Source organism: Oculina patagonica, chromosome 5 (assembly GCF_052425735.1).
Source record: "Oculina patagonica isolate OP01 chromosome 5, crgOcupat, whole genome shotgun sequence".
NCBI lineage: Eukaryota > Metazoa > Cnidaria > Anthozoa > Scleractinia > Oculinidae > Oculina > Oculina patagonica.
The window spans coordinates 17,321,934-17,342,101 of record NC_135762.1 but is presented as its reverse complement, the minus strand read 5'-3'; the positions used below and the strand labels follow the sequence as shown (position 1 = coordinate 17,342,101).

At 39.3% G+C, this 20,168-nt stretch overlaps 2 protein-coding genes across 3 annotated transcripts; both read right to left on the bottom strand.

Moving 5' to 3' along the window:
• Positions 1-2,069: 2,069 nt before the first annotated feature.
• Positions 2,070-14,114, bottom strand: LOC144653047 (protein Wnt-16-like). Of its 2 annotated transcripts, none has more exons than XM_078512960.1 (4): positions 10,672-14,114; positions 10,304-10,542; positions 9,920-10,230; positions 2,070-3,714 (listed from the first exon to the last, which is right to left on the bottom strand). In XM_078512960.1, the coding sequence occupies exons 1-4, from the start codon at positions 10,941-10,943 to the stop codon at positions 3,253-3,255; spliced, it is 1,284 nt and encodes a 427-aa protein (XP_078369086.1). In that variant the 5' UTR covers positions 10,944-14,114; the 3' UTR covers positions 2,070-3,252. The 2 variants fall into 2 exon arrangements, with proteins under 2 accessions (XP_078369086.1, XP_078369087.1); XM_078512961.1 differs by having other exon boundaries at positions 10,892-14,114.
• Positions 14,115-14,286: 172 nt separating this feature from the next.
• LOC144654523 (U8 snoRNA-decapping enzyme-like) lies at positions 14,287-19,877 on the bottom strand. Its single transcript, XM_078514675.1, has 3 exons — positions 19,696-19,877; positions 17,188-17,478; positions 14,287-15,151 (listed from the first exon to the last, which is right to left on the bottom strand). The coding sequence occupies exons 1-3, from the start codon at positions 19,837-19,839 to the stop codon at positions 14,948-14,950; spliced, it is 639 nt and encodes a 212-aa protein (XP_078370801.1). The 5' UTR covers positions 19,840-19,877; the 3' UTR covers positions 14,287-14,947.
• Between the last annotated feature and the right edge of the window lie 291 nt (positions 19,878-20,168).

The following is a 20,168-nucleotide window of genomic DNA, read 5'->3' as shown; positions in this document are numbered from 1 at the left end:
AACACGGAATAGATACCTCAGGACACATAAAAAGACGAGGCTGTCTACAAAACAACCAGCAAACGCTGTTCAGCAACACTGTTAGGCATAAAAGAGTACGGAAAATGCTCTACAAAGTCAGTGACTTTGACGGGCATCACAATCAATACGAAGCAATGAAGAACAATTCTAGACACTACGTCTTACAGGGAAGAAGATGTAGAAAACGACTACCATCTTGTCGCTAACTGGTACGAGCCACTTAAGACGTGCGAGCCACTTAAGATATGAAACTAGAAATCACAACTTCTGTTCAATTTGCAGAAAAGATTTCAAACTTCAGCATATACACTCCAACAAGAACTTTTGTAAAAGAGATCTGGAACAATATGAGACAGAATAGATATTTCCGGACACTTAAAAAGAAGAGGCTGTTTACAAAACAACTAGCAAACGCTGCAAAACTGTTGGGCAAAAAAGAGAACGGTACACAAGATCTTACTTGCAATATACTCAACAATTTTATAGATTATGAAAAGGCTTTTGATAATGCATTAATGGTCATCGGGAAAGCCTTTGCAAAAATTGGTCTTTATTGTGGTTTCCTAAACAAGATCATTCTATTATTTCATTTGAATTAAGCAAAGTGGAATTTATGAAGGGATTCACCATGTCGTTTGTCGTGGATTCAGGTGTCAAGCAACGCTGTCTCTTTTTGCCCCTGTTGTTACTGCTCTTCCTATATTTGATTTTAAGTAACTTCCAGCAACTTAAGCAAAAGACAGCCACAGCTTGCATATTTTAAAACAAAGCAGAAATAGTGACCGCGAGCACCACCAACTAAGGCAGATTTCAAGATCAGAGGGTAGGAACTGTTGCTGGAAACTGTCCTCTTTCAAGGTTAAGAATGTCGGAAAGTTTCAATCGAAAATCACTAACAAACTAAGAGCGCTTGAACAGAGGTGCCTCAGAATTATCCTTCGTATGAGATGGCTTATGATAGTAAAAGTAAGACCATAATTGGAGCGGTGTGGCCAAGAGAATATATCCGTTGAAAGGCCACGTTCTTAAAAAATTAGCTGAAAGCAGCACGGAAAAAATCCAGAAAAAGGAAAAGATGACCAAGGCTGACATGGCGAAGTTCTGTCGAGGCTGAGTATAAAGGGGCAGTGTCACGATATTTGTGTCATTTTTCTGATTACTTTCAAAGTGAAGGAAACTTCAAAATAATAGTTTTCTAACGCAGAAAAACAACAATGGAGTAACAAAAACACGAGAATACACAAGGACGGTTACGACTGACGAGGATAAAGACGGACTACTAACGACGAACTTGAAAAAACTTGCCAGTTTTTTCAAGATGCGTTGTGCTCATGGTGAGAGGCTGCAAAGGTTACACAGCATAGGACGCAGTGTACCTTGGTTCCAGAGGTTTTCTCTTTTCTATGTCTTCGACATTTGCAAAGGCTTTTTCGCGTCAGTTGAGGAAAGAAAAAAAAAGAAACTCTGGGAACAGGGTACATGACGTAATGAGACTCACGTAGTAAACAGGCAAAATGCCGGGTCTAAACACTTGGCTGTGGAAAGTGTTATTAAATAGTTTGAAAATGGAGTCTTAAAGCGTGCATTTGTCTTACAACAATAGCAAACTAAAACGAGTTAAAGTGATTACAATATCTGATTTAAGGTTTACTGACCAAGTAGATATCACCTTAATTCCAGCCCGTGCTAATGTAATGATTCAGTGTAAAATATTCACTCGCGTCTGTCTCCGTTATTGCAATCTGCCTTATATAGAGCGGTCCGGTCTCGAGCGCTGGCCGGAATAATAATGTTGTATTCTTCGGCAAGACAATAAACTCCCCAAATGCCTCTCACCACCAAGAAGTATAAGTGTTACGGGTAAACTGATAAAATTATGGGAGAAGGAGGCGGGGGTAACCTGGGGGCGCTGGACTATCATCCCATCGAGGAAGGAGTAGAAATACCCCTAGAAACTGAATGCTACAGAATCCAGGATAAGCTTCTGTCGTGTGAACCACTTTGGCCCACACCACCCACACTTGGTTGTTCTGGACATGACAAGAAACTTCGTCCAATAATTGTTTATTCTAACAACAACAAAGTATTCTCGAATCTGATTCGTTTTACTACACACGATAGTTTACAGTAAATTATAAAAAAACTTCAAGTTTTCCTTTCCTTTCCTGTCACCGTATAAAAGATTCTTACAACTAAAAGCTTGAAGGTGCATAGGAACCAGTAAGCAGAATGGGTGTTTTACACTTGGGCTCGTTATAATGGTCTTAGCCTACATTGAAACTATTCATCTGCATCCGCCACTCCGTTAAGCGTGCTTAACTCAGTCCTATTACCATTCGCTGTCCATCAAAATCCGGCTTTTATCGCGTTTGGTAAAAAAGTTCGAGCAAAAAATTAATAAGAAAAAGGAAAATGTACCAAAGACTTGTCGCTCAAACGAGCAGAAATGTGCAAAACGAGAACCAAGTGAAGCATACTGTCCTATCACACATTTTTTAACATATTATTCACGTTAAGTTTTCACATTCATGGTATTTGGCTCGTACAATTTAAAATAAATAAGATACACTACCCAGGGGGGAACAGTTACACTAATTGATTCGTTCTATAGCAAAACGAAGGCTGAGAAAAACGGCGGTCGTCGGTCAACAATTGCGGGCAACAGTGCACTATTACCCTCTGAAATCATAGATTTGCAATGTTGCCCACTTAAAGACCGCTGGCGGGAAACGGTTTTATTGTTAGATGTCATGTGACCGCGAAGTAGCCAATGAGAGAGCGCGCTGTTGAGGAAAAGTTCCAGCTATACAACAATGCAAGTTATTTCATCTTTGAATTAATCATGCTTATTTGAAGCGATCGTCTTTTTGGTTTTTACGGACCCCCCCCCCCCCCCCCCTCCCACCAAGCCCGACCTTCCTCCAGTATAACGGGTGCATGCATTTCGTCTCTATTCGCCCTTTTCCTTAAAAGGTTCTACGAAGTTTAAAAGTCTAAATAAATTTATCTCGTACATTTGAAGATACGTTATTGTCAAGGAGTGTTTCAATCACTACTTTGGAAGTAGTTATTACTTCGCTGAAGTTCATTTACATCCACCATCCTTTACCATTTTGTTTTTCTCTTGGACTTAGCTCATATCACTTTATCTTTGTTTCTTTAATAAATAACTTGTGCAGCAATGAAATCGTCCCATTCAAGACTGCTGCCAAATAAGAGATAAAAGGCCCATTACTTGCATGTGTGCCGGTCATAAATCTTTGGGCACTCTTTACAAGTCACGTAACAGCACCATACAAACTTGCACTGGCACCTTTTGACCTCACGCACCACCTGAGTATTGTATCCTCCTCCGCAGCACAGCAGATCGCAGCGGTCACTTCCAGTTGATGTCTTGTTGCAGACTCGACCAGACGTGCCTAAAATTCCCAGCACCGGATTAGGATTGCAGTAGTTTGGTGATCGGTCGATATAAACCAACGTATCTTTAGTTATCTTGACACGTTTTTGTTCCTTACGCCTTATTCGCCGCTTTCTTCTGTTGTACACAACTTGCACCGCATTTTTATGTTTTGCTTTCAACTGATCTCCAACTTTGGCGAAGTTTGGCACAGTTTCCCAGCATGTCTTGATTGCGCATGAACCAGAAACTCCATGGCAACGGCATTGATTACTCACAAGACTCTGAACGACCTGCAAACAAAACGATGAGTACATAGCATGAGACCCGTACTGGCTTATTCAACCAAGACTTTATTACATGTAAGTTGACTCTTGTGAAACTGGAGGTTTGCTTAAACATGTAAGTAAAGATACGAAAATTATGGCGATAAGACAATCCAAAGTTTCCAAGAATGCTCTTTTCATAGCGGACCATATAACAAGACAACTTGGATCATTTTCGGCGAACATACGCGAGAATGTTACGCGCATTTACGCATTTTTGAACCACTCTTTTAGAAATGAAACCAAAATTATCGGCCAAGCATAACTTAAACAAAGGTTTTTACAAAGAGCGATTTTCGATCAAGTGTCGAAAAAACAAAACCAAAGTGTCAGAAAAGTGAATCACTCTGTCCAATCACAAAGGACACAGATAATCCAGTGAACCAATCAAAACTTGAAGCAAATACATGCAGCAGGCACAAAGCGCAGAAAAACTTGTCCGAGTGAGCCACGAATGGCTTTGGTTTTAATTCTGATTGGTTGAGGAAGGCGCGGGTTTTTTTAAAACCAATCAATAAGCGTAGTAAAGCAAAACCAAAGCAAACGCGAATAACTTTCGACACTCAAGTTAAAATCGTTCTTATAGAAATGAGTTTTATTTTTCTGCTTTCTTAGCCTGGGAATACAGCCGCTCATTACTCCTGGCCGGTTTGGCGTTTCGCGATGAGAGGTGGCTTTATCTGCAGGCCACTGCTTTTGTCGTCAAATCGGCAAAACTAATTCGTGGGTGGTCCATCTTAGCGGTCCGTATTGCAAACTACGGACCGCTCAGGGAACCAATAAGAACGCTGCTTTCCAGATGGGCCAGTTTGCCCAAAAAAAATAACTATTGTAATGGTATCTTAAATTGTGCCGGTTGAAGGGTTGACCTTCTGAACATGAACAAAACATAATATAACCATAACACGTGTTACCATTATGTTCAGCATAATTAAAAACATTGCATTGAGAGGGAGCAGCGGACGAGAAACGTATATCTTAACACTAACACATGTCTAACAAATAGACAACAACGAGCCTAGCAAAACAACTACCTTCCACTCTGTGGTACTTTCTAGACAGTAATTAATTTTATGATTGTAAGAAAATGATATAAAGACCGAGTGCCTCTGGGCTGCTAAATGTTATTTCACATGTTGTAGGGAAACAAGATTCTATTGGAATAATGAGGGTAAAACAGACATCCTATGTTACTGATAAAACACATTTAAAGTAAAACATTTCGTGAAAAGGTAGGCACGACCAGTCATGTGACCAGTCACTAAAAAAAGCCTAGGCTACAGAAGTAGTCGGACATGTTTTTAATCTAAAAAGAAGACACTCGGAATCAGAAGTTTGAACTTAGTGCGCCCTTAGACTCGCCTCACAGCCGCATAACGTACTGAGGTCAAACAAGTTACTGTTTGTAGTTTCTTACACTAACTCACCCGCACTAATTCCACCGTCCTTGCACTCACTAAATTTCTCAGAAAAGTACTGGTGCCATAACAGCTGCCGGACGACGCCGTTCTAAAGCACGGTAACACGGCAAAAACTAATAATGCCATTCCACATCCCAATCATGCAAGATGGATCTTGTAACTGACCCGCTATTCTTCTAATTATATCCTTCACTTTGTACTTCTAGTCGTGCGATCTGCTGGTTGCACCCTAGATGTGATTTATCCAAAACAGGTACCGATGCAATTTTTCAACAATGTCAAACTAGCCAGGAGGTCGAGACACATCATAAAGTCATATTCCTTCAGCTTCCGTCTGAGCCGGAATTTCAGCCTTAGAACTCTACGGGGCATACCTCGTTAACTAGAGACCACCCAATTTTGTCAGTTCAAGTATAGATTAATTAAGTCCCATACTTAAGCCATTAGCAAGAGCTTTAAGGCCCGGAAACAGAGTGCACTTTTGCGCGCAATTTCTAAGCTGCACCTTGTGTCCACCCTAACATTGTTGCGCCCAGCATTGCACGCAATAATTCCTAAGTAGAGTTACGATGACAAATAGCGCTAAGACACACCCCGCAGTTTTGTTGTGTACAATATTTTGCGCCATGTTGCAGTGTCAGACGCGTCACGTCATTATAAACAGCTTAGGAAAACTGCGGCCCTTGCCGTCATTACGTGCATGTGTCGAATGGAAATATTTGCAGACCGGACAAACAAGTCCGTGCACCGGGCCGGTTATTAAAACAATTCGTGTAAAATTTCTAATTGCTTTAAAAGCGACCAGAAGAAGTTGACAGACTTTTAATGAGGAGATTAGTCTTTAAGGAAAACGGCTGAGAAAACAAACGGCAAGCCGACCAGATTAAGTAATTAATTACGTCTTCATGGGTAAGAACTGTTTACCACTCAAAAGAAATGCGAACACAACAAGTTCAACACAAAATTGTCGATTTCCCTCACCAGACTTCCGTGTGTTCCGTGTTGCTTTCGTCAGATCGCGCCACGCCCCTTAAGCGCTCGTTCCATCACGAATGTGAACAGTTACACCTCACACCCACCCCCATATTTCCGTTTGACACTGCGAAGGAACCCTTCAAGTCAGTACAACTGTCACGCCTTTAACGTAATTTCTTCTTACAATTTCAACATTTTAGCGAGCAGTCAGGTGGAAGAATAAGGACACGCATCAGAAGTCTCTTTCGGCTCGTGAAAACAGCTCAAAAAACGATTTTGCTTGGAAGTTGGTTTTATCATTTCCAAGTTAGGTTGTTTTGGTCAATCATTTTGTTAGTCTGATTTCATGAAGGAAGACGTTGTATTATACACTTTGGTTACCTCGAATTGTCAGCGCATATTTGAATGCAAACTGAACTAAAACGCACACTAAGGTGTTCGTTGTTTATTATAAGGACGCAACGGTAAATACGCTTTAATACCCAACAATACCGCCAGCTACGCAGGCCAAGCGTTACTGTGTTTTGGTCTTGTTTCTCTTCCGGCGTGATATGCATGCCGCGTTTTGATTAAAAATTTGAAAAGTAATAGAGAAAGCTGAACTACATGTAATGCAGTGTGTTATACCCTTCTCGCATCTCTCGTTAAACTGAAAGGCGCAAACTGAAATAAAAGTGAGTCTGTTAGCCTGCCTTGAACAAAAACAGCAAAATCCTAATGATTGGTCATGCGCCAATAAATAGAAACTGCCTCACAGGTTGTACAACGTTCATGGCGCGTTTTGCTATATCATTATTTAAAAACAAACAAAACTGTCGAAAGAACGAGTTAAATCAAAGTAACTTGGTTATTCGCCCAAATATAACCAGACTAAAAAGCTAACGAGTTAATCAGACGCCTTGTTCCCGCCTTAATGAATTAGCAGTCACCTTGATTAAAGTAGAGACCTTCTAATACTGTACAAGAACGTGAAGTAGAGTACACTCGTACGTGATCTGAACTGGATGCGGACACAAATCAAACACGGCACAATATCCGACATCGGCAACATTTTTTCGCTGCCGCCCCATTAGCATAACAGAAGCTTAAATCCCTTGTATGTACACACTGACCAAGTTATTTATCGGTGACTTTGACGGCACAATGCTGTCGCACTCGCTTACGTGCGTTGTTCAACTGAAAAGCAAACAACGCTCGACTTGTTGTCTTCTTAGATGTCTAAAAAATTTCTTTCACGAAATGACAACCTTGTACATAGCTACAGAGTGAATAAGACATTCACTGTAAAGACACGGAGGTCTGAAAGACTCCCATAAAGAAAGCATGCTTTTGGATTGCAGTTAGACGCCTATTTCAATAATGTAAACATCAATCAAATTCAAAACATAAATAAGTACTTGAGATTAATCCCGACTTCACATGTTTATCGGTGGCGGAAACCGCAACTACAGTTGAAGTAATATTACACATCAAAAAACTAAAACCGGTCGATGAGACGCTTACGAAACTACACTACTTCAAAACTGCCAAAATCTTCCTATACTCTATACATTGGCTTACTTAAAACTGGCGAGACATTATGACAACATAACGTTTCTTCGCGAAAATACGTCAAAATACTATAAACAAAAGTTTAATCGTTCTTCGACATTCACGATCACTAATAGCTTTATGATTTACACTTTTAGAGTACTCCAGAGTTTCTACTGACTTCCAAATATAATTTGTTAAAGATCTCCCAAACGCCATACGGAAAAGTTACTTGTTTGTGATTGGCATCTTGAGACACGAACTCAATATTTCTACTTTTAAAGGACCCTCGAGTTATTTTGTCTCCCGGCGTGCAAAACATTGACAGAGGGAAAATGAGTTATAATGAAATTGACTTCAAAGTGGGGTTGGATTCTTTTGTTTGCTTTGGCTGGAGGTCAATGTTTTGCTGTTTTCAATGGCGCATCAAGAATAATAAAACAAAACTCATTTTTCCAAATGGGATTAAATCGTACTAGGCTTTTAGCCCTACGCCGCAGATAAATACATACTATGTGATTGCGAGTGTTGACTTGAAACTGTTCCAACTTAACAAGTCGCAAAAGAACTTTCATACGAGTTAATCTTGAAACACATGTAAAAATCATTGCGTACGAGTGCGTTGTTCTGGTGTTAAGAGGAAACTGGAGGCAACACATGATAAATAGCTTGTCGAGGGAGGTACCACTCCAGATTTGGAGAGATTTGAAAGTGGCCTCTTCAACACGCCATTTATAGAATGGAATCTTAAAAACCCCACAAAAACTGAGAATTAAACCTAAAACGAGGTTATAATTGTCTAATGTAGCCTTAAACTGAATTAGCAACAACTTGTGAGGTACTATGTCCGCAATATCCGCATTACAACTTCAACATTAAAACCACTTGCAAAATCGTTTACATGAGCTATTCCATTCAGATCCTCTAATGTGTTTAACAGCTAATTTTGTATGTGGGAAAAATTGGAAGGAAATCAGTCCAAATAACCTTTTCAATGCTTAGACTGAAGGTCACAGACCGCAAAAACCAACTTTTACCTGAAAAGCTCCATAGAATTCTATTTTTATTTACACCGTTTCAGCACAACGCTACACTTAAACTTTCTCAAGAATTTTACCATGCTAACAAATTATGTGGAAACTTGATATGTGATTGGCCCATTGTGTCTAGCTCTAGGATAGCATGAGAACGCAAAATACACGTAAAAACAACATGTTCTGATCGCGTTTAAGCCTTAGTTGCACTACTTTCTCTTAATCCTTGAGTTCTGGAATGGTAAGAACGCCGATCCGTGTTATCAAAGCAGGCTTCTTAAGCTATAGATGTTTATTTTGCGCGAACGTTAAATTAATGGCCCAATGTATACGTACTTAGTCAATAAATGACTCAATAAGAATGACAATCAAATCAACTTCCACATGCTCATCAAATTAACGAGATGACCGATAAGCTTTTGCCAGCAACTTCTTTCCCAAAATAAATGCTATTTGCACGTAAACTGTTCTGCTCTGTAGATTGATAAAGGTTAAACCAAGTGCCTTTTTGTATCAAATTTAACATCAGACTGTTGTTTTTTGGAATTGACGAGTGCCATGTGTATTAGGACTCTAATCAATTATAACTTTCCCACGACATTTGCATGTAAGCGGATGGCTTGTTCTTTTTTTAATCGAGCTGTAAATTTTAATTCAATTATCCCACGTATTCCTTGAAATGAGAAAAACTCAATGCACCAGCTAAGGGTGGTCATTTCAGCTAATTAGGGACACTTGATAATTGGCCTGGCACACAGTTGGCGCTTTAAATATGCTCTGAATTCTAAACTTTGGAGAAATAGTGTACTCGTATAATTAAACCGACCACGAAGTCCACATACTGCAGCAAACAAAATTCCTTAAAAGGTTAAATACTTTGATATAAAAACTTAAACGATCACGATAGAAAAGAAAAAAAGTATTATTTTAGTGCGCGATTAGCCTCCTTTATATTAGCGCAACAGTGCTAAAAAACTGAAATATCGTGAAAATAAATTGTACAAGTTTGAAACCTATCCTCGATCACTAGGTTGAGATTTAATTCAGACCATGTGATGTTACTAAATTTTCTCGTAAACTTTCAGATTAACATTCTTCACAAGATAACACCTTGTTTTTTCTTTTACTTAAATTATGTGAAGTTCCTAAAACGGCGATAACCGAATTAACATTCCCAAAGCCAGGTAATAAGAGTGTTAATGACTGACTCACCAGTCTGCCAACTTCATTATTGTGTAGGTTCATAAGGTATCTTCCTTTCTTCCGTAAACGCATCTTTTTATCGGCGATCGTGACACTGCGCTCGTTCCTTTCAGGTGCATCGACAAAGGTCTTCGACAACCAGACGCCAAATTTCACATCATCATTACAGCCTCCCCATTCCCAGCCTCTTGAAGTTTGCTTTCTCTTCCTGCGAGCTTCACAGGCGCAATCGCTGAGGTTACCGAGACTGCATGACCTGCTGGCCGCGTGCACTACCCCAGCTGAAGTTATCGCGTAAACGAAGGCAGCCTCGGGACTTCCTGTCACGGGAATGTAGGAAACTAGTAAGAACATTACCAGGCTTGGAAAAGATATGAAAAGATTTCAACTCACCTATGTTAATAATCTCACCAAACACTGTCGAGGAATTTGTTGTGGAACAATTCCAACGTTCTTTTTCAAACTGTTTCTGACACTCAGTTATTCCCAGCCTTGCCCCGCGTCTCAGAGTCGGGATGAGGTCTGGTTTACGTTGGCACACGCTCATTTGCTGTGAGGACAAACCAGGAACTCCATAACAAGTCGTCAAATTCCCATCGCTTCGGGTGCCGAGCGCCGAAATTCCCATCCACCTTCAAAACAAGGCAAGAAACTTTAACATCAGCTATACCGCCGCCACTCAAGTATTTGTCCGTCAAATTGGAAAAGCTTCTGTTTTTGATTTTGATGAATGGAAAGTGCACGAGAAAAGGAAAACTAACATCCAACTAGCTGTGGTGCTCTCTTGAAAAAGACCTAGCAGCAACAAACATAAAACGAATGATTCCTTCCTCGTCATTTTTTCACAAGTTCCCCTCATGCAGCTCTTACTTAGAAAAAACTGCTGAAAACGTAAATACGAGCTCACACGTGATAGAGTTCGAGGTCGGTTGGCCCTTTGCTTTATATTATTGTACTTCACGGCTAGCCAAGGTATTTCACCTGTCATCGCTAATGAACAACACCAGCTCTGATTGGTTGCTTTAAATGACATCAATCGGTTAATGGTGACGTATGGGAAAGTGGAAGGGCATGGATTGTTGACTGGTCGTTCCGTCGTACAAATGGAAACAATTTAACAACACTGTTTGCCTTTCGAAAATTCCCGTCATTTTTTCGCCCAGCCGTGTCCCGAGGAATACTTGACACACATCAACGGGGAGGCATTCTGGCTGAAAATGCAACCGGGTTAATACCTCTAATAGCTAAATTTCCGTTTAAAGTGTTTATCGCTTGACAATGATTGTTTGTTGATCGCAGAGGGTGGGCGGGGAAAAAGTAGCTAATTACAACTCAATTGATCAATTGAGATGACCTCAGCAGTGTCTTAAGACACATCACAACGTATCTTTGCAGAAATCAGCAAGAACATATCGTACACTTGTTCCACTTCACAAGTTCAATTGGTTATCAAAACGCATGTTAATCACCACATCAATTTCTCGCGCGCGACGCAGTTAGTTGAAGCCACGACTCGTGTCAGACAGGACGGATTCCAAACGTTTTTCACACGCAGATTTCAAACGTTCTGCGTTGTTTTCTAATTCATAGTGCAAGGTCAAAGAAACGCCGATTGATTACAATAAGACGGCTTTTCTTTTTCACAATTAAATGCAAAGTACATAGACGGCGAGGAAGACGGTTTTCATAAGCCCCCGACTCACTGTTTGCGTTCGCTTTGCAAATTGACGTTGTTGTAGGCGCTTAATTATTCAAAGAGTTGGCCGGAAGATTCAGGTCGCGTTTTCCGGTATCGATAGCAAAAAAAAGAACGTGGTATATATGACAAAAAAGGAATTTCGTTACCACAGAGTTTTTTTTTTTGAGTGAATTATGGGTTTGACAAACCACAAAGCTTAAAATATTCTTGTTCAATAATATTGTCTGAGTCACCGTGCTGATACAGTATTGATATCACACATAACAAGTTTGTCACACGGTTATCGTGTGTTCAGCATAAGAACACTTGTATCAAACGGATTAGTTTACTCCAGTGTTTATGATTATCGCACTTACGCTTACACCAAGATAAAGAGATAATTGAATAAAAGGGTTTCCTTTCAACAGGATACTAGAAAATAGAGCACAAAATAAGATCGTTAAAGAGATAACGACAATTAAAACCATCACAATAACATGCGCGAAAAATTAATTTCCGTATGGGAAGTGAAACTGGCTTCAGAACAGCGGATTCGTTTTATGAATGACGGGCGCTTCAGCAAAATGCCTGCTTTCCACGGCATTTACACGTTTGCTAAATATACTGGTGATGGCACGGAACGAGGAACGTACGGCTTACCATAAGCTGCAGACAACGCAGTCAACACTTACGTAACTAAGGAATTTACAGCCATTCAAGCGTTGCGGATGTACTTAATCATATTGTACAAACGCTACTTTATTACCACTGCAGTTAAGCTAAGGAAGAATAGGTTAGTTTTTCTGCCTTCCATAGGCCTAATTATATTCCTGTCAAGACTACAAGTAAAGCTCTTGACCTCTCAAAGCTAACACCCTGTGTCGTCACCTCACGCCCACTCAGCCACGCACGCCATATTTTTTATGCAGCTTGTAGTCGCTGGGTTGTGGTCGCCAGACTTGACACGAAAACCGCCCGTGTTTAGAAACTAATGAAAAATCAACTCCGAATATCTCAGTTCCCAAGTCACTGTAGTATTTATATAACGCTGGGGTGGTTTCTCGGCCTGGATAATATTAAACAAGGCGTCAACTCAACAAGGTCAACAAGGCAACAAGTGGAGTACATTACTCCGTGAAATGATTTTTCTTTCCGATACCGTAGAGTGTTTGATAGCCCTCGAAATAATTTTTTTTAAAAGAATAAATATCTTGCAGTTTTCTCTAAATCTTGACCGTGTTTACATACAGATCTTCAGTTGTTATTGCGTGATGTCGGTTAGCCTGCGTAGCAGGCGCCTGTGTAGTTATTTTAGCGCGTTTAAAAGAGAGCGAAAGGATCTATTTTCTACGTAAACCGAAAATTTAATTTGCGAATTCAGTGCGAGTAGATAACTTAGGAGCAAACTGAACTCAAATCCAATTACAGCATCGACTAAGCATGGAACGTTCAACGCGAAACACTTGTCACGCAAGATGACAGGGCTTTTTGAAGTGAAGAAAAAAAATAAAAGTAAAGTATGAATGTCGTTTGAGATGTAGGTAGATCAATTTCCATTCAAGGCAAATTGTACACAGCAAAACCGAAAACATCTCTAGCTTCACCGAAATAAACTCGACTTTTCTCGTAAAAAGATAAAACTCACGGAAAGGCTTACCCATTTTGAGAATGTGTGTGGTGTGTGTGTGGTTGTTCACCGCTACACCCTTCTCGTCACGCAACCGACAAACCACTGTCCTGAGATAACGGCAGTAACATATGGTTTGCTCGTTTTACCCTAAGAACCAGAAATTACATTACCCACGCGGTGAAATGTTTTTCCGAGCTGGTAAATGCTATTTTCAGAGAGTCTATTTTAAAACTGAAAATTCTTCAGGTATTTCCAAGCCAAATTTACGGTAAATAGATGTGTCGGATTTCAAAGTATCTTCACCACACAGCGGTGTCAAAAGCACTCACTCCACCATACAGAGTCTGACTGTAAAGTCCTCTTCTCTCCGAAAATGTGAGAGAGAGCGCAAAGCGTCGTTACGCGCGTCTCACGAGGCCGTAAAACAATAGATTTGGATTTTTTTTAGTTGTTTTTTTTTGTTCTAGATTTGGAGAGGTAACACAAAACCGTTATAACTTGGTTAAAGGGGAAAATGAATAATGAATATCGACTTTAAATTGGTAATGAGTAATAAAATTTCGCGGATAATCGAACACCCATTTTTCATCGACCATCGCTCAGTGCCTGCGCAGGGTTTGCGGGTATTTCCTTGGCGTAAGTAAAAATTATTTTAAGCTTGAGTTTAAAATTATATTTGGAAGACCGGACAGGCACTTGAAAAAATGGTAAGTATGGCATCCGCTATTCACAAAAAGATAAATAAATACGAACGATGGGCTTTTAAGGAGTCACGGATGGCGCTTCTTGGAAAAACTAACCATGTTTTTCAAGCATGCCGTTTGTAATCTGTCTTGATCTTGCTCAATCTTAGCCATCCTTGTTTATTTTCTGTTTATTAATACATATTTGGTGCTTTTTTCTAGCTAAAAAATTAATATGTTGAAATTCCTTTCAATTTGAAAGTAATTTTTTACATCAGCAAAAAATGACTACTTAAAACTGAATATCGTTAAATAACGAATATCGTGATTAAAGATAAGTCATTACAACAAAAAGATAATGAAATTAGCACACAAAGAAACAATAAAAACACTGAAGGCAAACTGTCAATCATGATTTAAATTACAGTTCTTTATTACCGATACAATTATGTTACAACTTATTGTTATGTATACAGGCAAAGCGACTTGATATAAAACTAAAACACAAACCACGCCACACTGCAGACATTACAGGCAGCTGATCAAACGATAGCCACAAATAACTTCTATTTACACAAAAAATAAATAAATAAATAAATCATTTATTTATTTACAAACAAGTGGCAAGTGGCATTTCCGTATAGAGAGACGTTTTGCTGGAAATAAGTGTTCGACATAATACTGTACATCCTACCTTGCTTTGTGAGTGAACTTGTGTATGCAACATAGTCGTGAATTGTGAATACATGTTAGCGATCAGTTTAAATGTCATTCGTGACCCGATCCACATTCTTTTTTTTTTTTTCGCGACGGATGAACGTTCAACAAAGGAAAACCCAACATTTAGCGAAGACACCCAAATACTTCACAGAAACTTCGAGATTTCAACAGCATTGTCACCATCAACCACGCATCCGTGCTAGCACACTAATAACTTGGCCTGCCTCCGGGTTTATTCCATCTCATCCTTTCGTCCCCAAAATAGCAATATCATCAATTGCAGACGAAATTAGTTCCACATACCTGCACTTCCCATATCATAACCGTCAAAGTTTAGGCGTCGACGCTTGAATTAATTTCGAGAAGTGGACAACTTCCTTGATTTCCTGTTGAGTTAATATACCCGCGTGCTCCAAGCCGATTAACAGCTGTTGCCTTGAGTTTCCTACAAAGTTGTTTCTCAAAAATGACGGAAGACCTCCCTGTTTGTCGTGCATGGTATATACTGGGCAGCGAATAAGGCCAAGGACCTGAAAACCAGCAAGGTCGGTGAAGTTTGGATCAGCAATGAGCATGAATGAAAAGTCATGAGACTGTCACAAGACATGAAATTTGTGTATTACAAAACTAGTACACCGAATTCGAGAAAGTTTAAACGGGCTTTGTCACAGATTTTAACAGATTTTGGAACAGCCTAAATTTATATATTTGTGTCGCATGAAACCTAATAAAAATAGTCAATTTTTATTAACAATTGCTATATTAGAGCATTGAAACTGTTAACAAGCGTTTTTTGCTGCAACTTGAAAAATTGGGGCTAAACTCTTGAAGTTGTTTCCACGCATCTTCAAAAAATCGATATTAATCAGTAGCCAAAAGTTTGATTTCTATCCGCAAATTAAGGTTGTCTTCCTTTAGATGTTCAAAAACGTCTTTTTATGGGTTAAGTTGTCTACCACTAATTTCAGAACAATTTAGACCAAAAATCTTCAAAATCCCATTGACGTAACCCTTCAATACACAGGGATTATTGGAAGGAAACCTCAATATAATAGATTAGCAAGGTAGAAAAACACCAAATACGTCATGATGAACCAAAAAGGAACAAGGATGGTTAAGATTGGGAAAGAGAGAGATGGATTACGAAATACGAAATTAAAAATTTAAGACAATTTTTTACTATAATTTTGCGCCATCCATGACAAAGTTCCTTTAAATTTTAAAGGAAAAGACCGTGACAAGCTTGCTTAAAAGGATAAGTCATATTGCTAGTGCTCTAAAACTAAATGAAGTTTCCAAATCAACATTTAAAACGATAGAAAAACACTAACATGTAGAACACTAACGGAAATTGCCTTTACTTTGTTCATTTTGCATTGAATAAATACTATGTTTAGGGTGCGTAAGTCATTAAAGATAATCTCCAAAACAACAACTATCTGATTCTCCTTGCTGTTGCTACTATTGCTAAGCTGCTTTTTTACCTTCTTCATAATTTAGACTTTTTCTTTCGGCTACCCCCTCCACAGAATTCTCAGCATCTCATTCTCCTGTTGTTTTTTTCGCCCTCAGTTATTAATAAAGACACATAATGGGCGTATAACCAATCCATGAGTCAATGAAACCAAGCATAGCTCTAATATAATTATTGGATGACATCTCTTTCCTGATTCAATGCGTCTTGTTAGGCATAACAAGGCATTATTCATTGCAGAGCACAATTTACTGACATGGTACTCTTATAACGGGAGAGGAACCCAAAAAACACATTGAGAAGAAGCTGAATTGGGCGTCAACAACATGCATGTTGCATGCATGTTCTGTTATGCTAACAGCCCAAAGTCAAGGATACAAGGTTGAAATATAATTTCTACAATTGAAATGTAATTCACTGCAGATTGAGTAACTCTGATTCCATGGTTGCTCAGCCTCCTCGTCCACCTCACTGAGTTAACACTAGCAGTTGTACATAAATTGTACTTTATAGCCTCCCTCACATTCCTTGCTTTTTCGTTCACCTTGTAGAGTGAGATTCTGAGTTTTTAACAGTTTCAATTGGTACAATATATCACAAAGTTCTGCGTTTAGCACAAGATTCCCATGCAAGACTCTACAGGTAAGATGGCTCACAGACTAGAAATAGTGTATAAAGCTTGAAAATTGAGCACATCAGATAACCAGGTACCATTCCCTCTGTGTCTCACAGTACAAACTGTACCTTTGTGGGTGCAGTTTTGTATCAAAGATGTTTAAAGCTCTGCTGACGGATAGTTTATCTGTGTTATTTTGTCTTAAAAATACAGTGTGATTTACATAGTCTTTCCTGTGAAGTACTTTGTTGAGTTTTGAATGCCAGTCAAATTTGATACCAACCAGAATAAAAAACGTGTGTAAACCATTTTGCTATAGGCGTGCTCCCAAGACCAGAAAGAAAAATTGGGTCCCAACCCTAGAATCTGATACAAGCTCTTGTGCCAACAAAAATATTAACCTTGTGTGTTTAGAGCTCCTTTAAGGTCCTTTAAATACACATTAATAAACAGTGTATTTTCAAATATGCACTCACCTCATATCCAAGATTTGGTGCATCAGGCTTTCTTTTCTCGAGTTCCAAGAACTGCTCTAACGGAACCTTCTTGGTAAAGAAGTGCAGACAAAGTTTCTTTGTCACATCTAATTCTGGCACATGCTCCTCGTACAAATGAGAAATTACACAGTCTTCTTTGGCAATGTTTACAGGGTTTGTTGTCTTGCCTAACTCTTCAACTACCTCTCTGTTTATAGCAGTCTCTAGATCCTCAGAACCATCAACAAATCCTCCTGGAAAACCAATCCTACCATCAAAGCGAAGCTGCATCTAAACCATGACACAACAAGAAGGTTCTTGTTTAGTTCTGACAAGTGCATGTAACATAGCAAGCAGATAAAATGACTGGCACCATTCTTAAATATGTGACAAGAGTATTTTTTTTTTAATTAGGTTTTTATTATAACTTGCTGTTGGTAGAAGCATGGGTTTAAACCTTGTTGAAGTTTTAAATTTTTTCTGGGTATTCTTTGCAATGCTGTTGAAAAGAGTAGAGGATGTTTCCCTGGCGGTGTGGTCCCCAGGGGGGTACTCCGGCTTGTTAATGACGGGGATGATCGAATGGAGGCAAAATTCAGGACCCAAAAAAATCCCTATGTCTTCCGACGTTACCCAAAAAAATCCCTGGACCAAAAATAACCCCCCGAAAAATCTCTTGTCAAATTACCCCTAAATTGCCAGGAGGGGCAATAATATTCCTGTTGGTATATTCATCATACCATAAATACGCCAAAGGCCGCGCCAAGGCACTTAAGTTCGTTTTAATACCCAAAAAATCCCCTCTTTAAATCAAGTCACCCAAAAAATACTTGTTAAATTTTCCAACCCAAAAAAATCCCAGAATCGAAAATTTCAACCCCAAAAAAATCCTTCGATCATCCCCGTCATCTACATGCGGGAGTACCCCCCCTGGGGTGTGGTCTACCTCTAACTCTCTTTATCACACACTGCAGTAAGCTCATAAATGGACTAACAGCAGCAGCCAGTGGCACCTTGTATGCTGACGTTTGAGTTTACTTAATATACAATGTGAAGAAGACACGTACTGTTGTCTTCTAATCCAGGGCATTGAGTGGCATTTAGGGGGGAGACTCTTAACTAAAGATGCAGATCTGTTGCTAAGGGATTCCTTAAGACTGTATTTTGTGGCAAGGAATTTTGCAGCGTATTTTAAGGCTGAATGGTGAACTTTATTTGGGTGGCCAAGTGCTTTCAAAAATGTATCCTTGCATATGCAGTGCCAGACCCAAACCACACATTAGAATTTAAACTCCCTAAAACTCAGAGGAAAAAAGGTAGAGTTCCAATTTTTTTTACAAATCAGAGAAGATATAGCCTTCATTCAGTTATAATCTGAAGCATGCGATTACCAATAACACGAAAGATAGAAACGCTACTCAAGGAAGTCAGTAAACACAACTCTTTATAATGCCATAACTTTTATAAAAATGCAAATTTCATAAACACGATACTTCACATTAAGTATATGTGGACATTCTTCATCTACAGACTGTGCTGATTTAAATTTTCAAATCTATACACTGTTTGAGTTTTAGGGCTTTTCTGTTCTGGTCACATGACTTGTCAAATATGACCTTGATCAGAAACTCTTAAGGACTGTCAAGTCGAACAAACCTGTGCAACAATCTTATCTGCATGAGGCCTGGTTTCCAAAATATAACAGTTAGAAACCTTCCTTAGCAACAAATTGGTAGTTAAGAGACGCCCCCCTTTACCGGCTTTTTATAGTAGTAAGCCGGTAGCACTGAATCCCTAAAATGTCTGTCCGGGGTAAACATGGGGTTTCACATTTCAAATCATTGTTATGATCGAATCAGACAGTACTTACAAATATGTGGCTAAACTTACTGCTTACAAGCAGCAATTAAATACAACTAATAAGGAACAGAAAAGCACTCTGTTTGCTGACATGGACCAGTCCAGTAAGAATATATTTAAAATAAAATTCTATTTAGGTGCTTAACTCTAGGAGAGCGTTAAACAAACAATGATAATTACAGTACCGCTCAAAAGTAAGTTACCACCCTCTTGCGAGACAAGATTCTCGTCTCGCGAGACAAGAGTCTCGTCTCGAGAGACGAGACACTCGTCTCGCCAGATGCTTGTAAAAACTGCAAGTTCGCGGCTCTAACTTCTCTCAAGATTTTAATTACCCATCTCGCGAGAAACGAGACGAGAGGTGGTAACTTACTTTAAACTTTCGTCAGAAAACATTTTTGAATTCTTAGACGGACCATGTGGGACATGTACAGCATCTCAGGGAGGGGTGGGTGGGTACTAAGATGGCGTCCATGTAAGCTTTACTAAATCTAGGTTCCACTGATTTAACGAAGTCTGCATCCATAATAATTATTGCTTTGTTGAAATTTCTGTTCAAAACAAGAGCAGCATCACTACACTTCAAACTTGCTTACACAACATACATGTAGTGATCGTGTCGGCAAGGATTACGTAAGGATTGCTTACCAGAACAGCGTGTTTCACTGGATAAAAGCCAAACAGCTTTTCGTCCACTGGCGAGTGTAACATGACATGACAACAATGTCTGTAACCTTGAAGAGCTAAAGCATTAGCTCGTGATATAACGCTCATAGTGAATGGGGCGGCCATTTATCTCTTCATTTACACTGGCCGAGACTCCCGGCCGAGACTCTGACCGGCTGTCCTTGAAGAACTTTGAAGAGATCTTCATGTAAGGATCATGAAATGTGTGTGTAATAAAATACCGTACCGAGGATTGGGAGGGAATGACAATGACAATTTATTTATAATCTGTGAACCTTATATAAAATGTCGATAATTTATGCAGTGCGAATAGATCTTATATGCGTTGCTCCAATGTATGCATTGTGAGTCTCCTTTTCAACTGGTCAGCAAGGAGTGAGGGCTCTAGGAATGTTACTAGTTAGAGTTTCAAATTTTTTGCTGCCTCAAGGTCC